The sequence below is a fragment of the Excalfactoria chinensis genome, chromosome 7 (genome assembly GCF_039878825.1).
Source record: "Excalfactoria chinensis isolate bCotChi1 chromosome 7, bCotChi1.hap2, whole genome shotgun sequence".
Taxonomy (NCBI): Eukaryota; Metazoa; Chordata; class Aves; order Galliformes; family Phasianidae; genus Excalfactoria; species Excalfactoria chinensis.
The window spans coordinates 15,188,657-15,194,656 of record NC_092831.1 but is presented as its reverse complement, the minus strand read 5'-3'; the positions used below and the strand labels follow the sequence as shown (position 1 = coordinate 15,194,656).

Here is a 6,000-nt window from a genome sequence, read left to right as displayed (position 1 = left end):
ACAGATACAGAGGAAGACACGCACAAACATTGAAACAAAGGCAACACCTGAGAAAAACCCACGGGAATAAGGAAACACCTGCTTATGCTTTAGGAGAACAGGTGGGAGGCGGTGGTTTGCCGGCTCGATATCCTGTGCTCCCTATTACAAAGAACAGAGAGCAGGTGCCCCTCTATTTTTTCCGTGTGAGTTTAATAAGAATCCGTTGCTGCCCTGAAGATGCCTTTCCAGCACCGCATGGCTGCCCTCAGCTCTCTCCTCATATCACCTCACAGTGCTGAACACACACCGTTCTGCCTGCTGGATAGCGGAGGGAGCCCTAATGACAGCTTAAAATAACAGTCGCTTCCCCGGGGAGCTTCCTGCATGGGGTGGCAGAACCCGAGAGGGGGAGGAGGGGGAGTCGCGGGGGGAGTTGCGGGCAGCGGCGACTCCATGAGCTGCTTCAGAACCATGGACAGCGCCCGACACGGCCCCGGCCCCGACCCCCGGGCTCGGCCTCCTAACAGTCGTGCCTAAGGCCAGCGGGTGGGGCGCGGCTTCGAGGCAACCCGCACCGCCCGGCCCCCGGCCCCAAGAGTTCCCCCTTCCTTGCCAGGATGAGGGCGTGGGGAAACGCCTCCGCTGGGTCACGCCGTGGGAGGAAGGGACGAGCCTTCTCGTTAGGACAGCAACAGATCTCGAGGGCCTTGGTGGTCCCTTTTCTGCATGTTGATACCCAGTAGCGCCCCCAACCCGCAGACAGGGCGTGCACACGTTCGGGAGCCCGGAGAGGGGCGGTGGGCCCGGGTGGAGCCGCTGCGGGCGGTGGAGGCAGAGGCCGCCCCCCCCTCGCCCCCCGGGTCCTCGCTCCCCCTGCAGCTGCGGCGGGGGAGGCGGCACGTCGCGGCGGGGACGGGTGTAGCTCTTTCCCGATGCCGCTGTTTGTCGCGGAGTTTGGAAGAGATTTATTGGCTGCCTCTTGCTAAGCCACGCTTGAGTAATCCGAGCTGCTGAGCGCCGTGGTGAAACCCGGAGGGGGGGAACGTCACTCCCTCTGGCAGCGGAGCAACATTAGTCTTCCAGCCCTCTAACCATCGCTACAGCGTCGGAAACTGCCGGGTCACAGCCATTTGCTTTGGAAAATTGGCGATGTTTGGTGCTAGAGATCGATTACCCTCGTAATCTTTCCCCCACCTCCTCCTGCTTTACCCCACCCCTACCCGCCCCAGACAATAGCGTCCACGGTCCGCCGGGGGAGGAAAAAAAAAAAAATAAATAGAAAAGAAAGCAAGGAAAGAAAGAAAGAAAAAGAAAGAACTGGGGGATGGATCTGACTCCGATAGGAAAAGCGTGTGTCTAGAAGTGGTGCTAATGGGAAGAGATTTCCGAGCTCCAGAGGACGATGGTTTCTCACAAAAGGTAGCTGGCTCGGTGCTCGGGACTGGAACCGTGTAGGAGATCCTTGGAGAAGTCCTTGTGCACAGAAAGCCGAAGATCTGTACAAACATGCCTGTTCGCAGAGGCCATGTGGCACCACAGAATACATTTTTGGGTACAATCATACGAAAATTTGAAGGGCAAAGTAAGTTCTCTCTTTCTATCTATTTTGCTACAGTAGTTTGATTCTGCTTGTGACTAAATGGACAGCAGCTCCGGACTATTTTAAGTTTGTCGCTTGGAAAGAAAACCCCAGAGGTGAGGAGGGGATCGCTCGCAGGAGTAATGCTGTTTTTGATCTAGAATGCAGATTACTGACTTGAATTATTGGGTTGTTGTTGTTGTTGTTTTCTCCCATTTCTATTAACAGTTTTTATTTTCAATTGCATCTGTACTGTGTAACTACAGAAGTTATATCTTACCTTTTTCTGAACTAGAGAGATGGCTGTAATGCAGAGTTTACAATCTTGCTTGTCTGTACAACGTTGGAGAAAATCAGTTAGATTTATTGATTTTATTATTAATAATATTATCACTGTCTCTTCAAAACACAGCAGAACAAGCATTGATTTGATTTGGAGGAAACAAATAATATGCAAAGGAGCTATTAAACGGAAAAAAAATCTTACCTTATCATCATGACTGCATTTTAATATAGCTGTCAAATATTTGCTTTGTTTATGGAAGCCTGAAATATCTATCAGACCAGTGCAAACGCATCCTCAGGGAGTCTCTGAGATCTTTTCCAATGCAGCAGTTTGCTACCTGTCAAGGAGGCTGAAGCTGAAGTGGCTTTCCTGGACGGAACGCTGGTTTACTGTTAACAGTAAGAAGGAACGCTTGCTGCTTAAAATGAATTTCATTTAGAAACAGTAGTTTTATATATGTACATTTATTTAAATATTTAGCATATTTTTAGTATCAGTCTAGTGCAAACCCTTACTGCTGACTACAGCTTTTGTACTTCCTTATACTTAGACAAACATTAGCAATTTACTATTTATCTTATTTGAGAATAAAATAAAGACAATCTTTATAGTAATAATTTAACCAAATGCTAAGTTAACGTTGCTACTTGAGACAAGTTTTTATGTTGTGGACTATGTATGTTGAATATACTCCACTGCCAACAAAAGACAAGCAATAGTGGAAATTAAGCATGTTTGAAAAGTGTGGAAAAGAAAACGAGATCTCTCCTAATCTTTCAGTGTTAAAAGCCAAACTGTTTTAAAATTATTAAGACTTGTACTACTACCTTGGTATTGGATCCCCTCTAAAGTTAGGGAACTATTAGGCTAATTAGAATAAGCAAAAATTAACATTATTGACAATAAAAGTATCAAAGCAGTACATTTATAATTAAAATAGGAGTCGTGTGTTATAGTGGTAAACAGTGGCAGATGAAATAACAGTCAAATGACAACTTTTGAACTTTTCACCCAGGTGAGCATATAAGAAAGTGTGCTGGACTAAGGCACAGAGCTGCAGTGGACTGTGAAAAAATGTTTCAAATGCCACAACCTTTGGTTTTGATGTGCCTTCAATTTCATGTTCTTGCTAAGAAATATTTTCTTTTATAACTCTAACTTTAAAAAAAGCACAGAAAAGAAAAAAATTATAATCTTCTTTTCCAGATAGCTTTGTTAAAACAATGAGTATAAACACAACTCGTTGAGAATACCTACTTAGTAGACTCAGCTAGCTGCTCTTTTTCACAGGAAGCTCCTCAATTATGTAGAGCTCCCTTCCTTCTTATTTGCAGCCATCCCCCCAACCCTCTGAAAAAGCAAACTAATAAAAAAAACCAACAACTAACTTTTGAATGACTTTCTCTGGTGTCATGGCTGACAGGACAGTGCTCATCACCTTCCTCCTCATCATCTGGGTTTCACTGTAGCTACAAAGAAAAAGAAAATTAAAGTTGATTAGTTTTGTGAAAAATTGAACAGTCTGGTTGTATTTTTCTTACAGACAACTATCTTCATTTTTAATGTACTCTAAATTTATTGAAGTTGCTTTAAAACCTGTAGATCAAATTAAATACATAAAATGACTGAAAATCACTGCATTTCAGGCATTCCAGTGAAGATTGGTTATTTAGCATCCATCTGTGCAATCAACACTTTATGAAAAGTTGAAAGAGTACTAAAAAATGCATCACTTTCTTTTATTGCAGATAAAAAATTCATCATTGCTAATGCTAGAGTGCAGAACTGTGCTATCATCTACTGCAATGATGGGTTCTGTGAGATGACCGGGTTCTCCAGACCAGATGTCATGCAGAAACCTTGCACCTGTGATTTTCTTCATGGACCAGAGACCAAAAGACATCATATTGCTCAAATTGCTCAAGCACTGCTGGGGTCAGAAGAGAGGAAAGTGGAAGTCACCTACTATCACAAAAATGGTAAAGTCTGTTTTTATTGTCAAGACTTTCTATGTATTTCATTATCTGGTAAAAATGTGTCTGGTCTGCTGGCCAGATCCTTCCCTGAAACAATGGAATAATTCATTTGAAGGCCAGTGAAGTACACTTCAGCATAGTAATTAATAAGGGAATTTTCCTTGATAGTAGTGGGTGAACAGAGTATATCAGTGTATGCTGGCGGTAACTGCTGAAGGAGGTTAGCACTGCATCTGCAACTCTTGAACAGAAGTTTTCTAGGTTTAAATTTGGTGTAAATTTTCTATAGGATACAACCCTACAACAGTGCAAAGATAACAGGGAGCAGGAATCTTGTGACTGTTAATTGTTATGAATTATTTGAGCTCACAAAAAGTAAAAATGACATATGAGTTTCAGGTCTTAATTCTGCCATCCTCACACAATGCAAGTGCATGATTTAAACGCAGTATTTTAATTTGAAAAACACAGTTGGTTTGAAAGTAACAAAAAACTGACCTATAATGATGAAAGTATCAGCTTATAAAGAAAAGGACAAATCTTTTTCAGAGATGAGATACTGTGAATTTGGAGTATCTATATCTGAATCCAGGAGTTGTCCTAGAATTATGTTGGCATAGTAAAAAAATTGTAATGGTTGAACTACGGAGAGTGTTCCTGTTTTTTGGTGAAGATACAGCATCTGCTAACAATATTGCTGATATAAGGAAGAGGCTAAATATGCCTTGCTGATGCTTTCTTCCTAGTAAGTGAGCATGAAATGAATAGATGACTGTATTTGCTGATAAAAAAAATGCACACCCATGGACACTAACTTAATAGTTATGTGTAGTCTTTTTTTTTTTTTCCCCCTATTTCTTATTATTCAGTGTTGGTTTTTTTTTTTGCAGAAAAATCTGTCCATCAAATTCAAATAATGAATGTGTGGTGTGCCTTACTCTGTCTCTTGCTCTTTATATGCGCTTGAAAGAAGGAAAAGGAAATTCATATTCAAATGCTGAGCTTAAATTAGTTCTGGAGAAGTGCCAGTGTTTTGTTTGCATCAATTTTAGAATCACATGCAAAGGATGCTCTCATATTTTAAAGTCATGAAGATAAACCATGTTCTTAGTAATCCTGTTGTTATCTCGGAGACTCGTAATATTATTCTGAGCTTGGGCAGGTATAATTCAGATAGGACTCAGGCCACTCACTCTGCCCACCTACAAATATTTAATGTTCTTCTTAACATATACTCATTAGAGACCTTTATTCTTAAATCTGGTTAGGTGGTCTGTAGCAGATTTTGATCAAGACTGATTCTTGTAGTTATGCCTTGAACATAGCTGTATCAAGAGATCTGACACTGTGTACACATCTAGCCTGCATTTGTGTTAACTTGGCGAGTGTTAAAAATAATACTGCAAAAGGAGAATGTCATTGCTAACTTTCACAGTTGCAAGCCTGGAGCATTGTTTTGAGATCTAGTTGTTTAATAGTGCTTCAGACTTCTGAAATACTGAGGGATAGGGAAGGTGCTTAACTGAAGTACTGTTCATACAGTGGTTAACCTTAGTATGTGTTTTTCTAACTGTGATGAGTCTTGGCATCGTACAACACACTATAATCTATTGGAAGAAAATCAAAGAAAACTGTCCACAAAAATTGCCATACTCTTTAAAAATATTTTTGAGCTTTGAAGTACATTACAAATGGATTATTCACTGCAAACAATTTCATGCAAAAGAGTTTTCAAAAACTTCACTTCTGTGAAAAGTTTTTTTGAACTGAAGGATTTAAAGAACTGAATGCTCAAAGGCTAGGTAATTTCAAAAAGCTATGGATAATATTTCTAAACACATCCTTGAAAAATTTACGGGTAAAAATGTGAAATGAAGAAATACAGCTGATTTTTGAACAATTAAATTTCATTTAAAAAATTGAGTCATTGATTATAGGGAAAAATTGACAAGATACAAGATAGGTCTGGCACTCAAATGCATAACTCCCTGACAGCTTGATTATCTGTATATATAGATTTTTCTGTTTGGTACACATAATGTTCAATTTCTGCAGAAAATGTGAGAAAAAGTTCCGAAGTTTATGTGGTATTATGAAATTTAAATTGCTTGTATGATGGATATAATAAATTTCTGTATGCATATTCTAAAGCTATTATAAATTACCAAAAATATATA

The 6,000-nt window shown here is 40.4% G+C and overlaps 1 protein-coding gene across 2 annotated transcripts in view; it reads left to right on the top strand.

Annotated features, from left to right (window-relative positions):
* Window positions 1–597: 597 nt before the first annotated feature.
* KCNH7 (potassium voltage-gated channel subfamily H member 7) overlaps window positions 598–6,000 on the top strand; it is a 193,292-nt gene continuing 187,889 nt past the window's right edge. For both annotated transcript variants that reach the window (XM_072341360.1, XM_072341359.1), the window contains exons 1-2: window positions 598–1,564; window positions 3,596–3,826. In XM_072341360.1, the coding sequence (XP_072197461.1) occupies window positions 1,489–1,564; window positions 3,596–3,826 (307 nt within the window). In that variant the 5' untranslated portion in view covers window positions 598–1,488. The remainder of the gene's footprint in view (window positions 1,565–3,595; window positions 3,827–6,000) is intronic.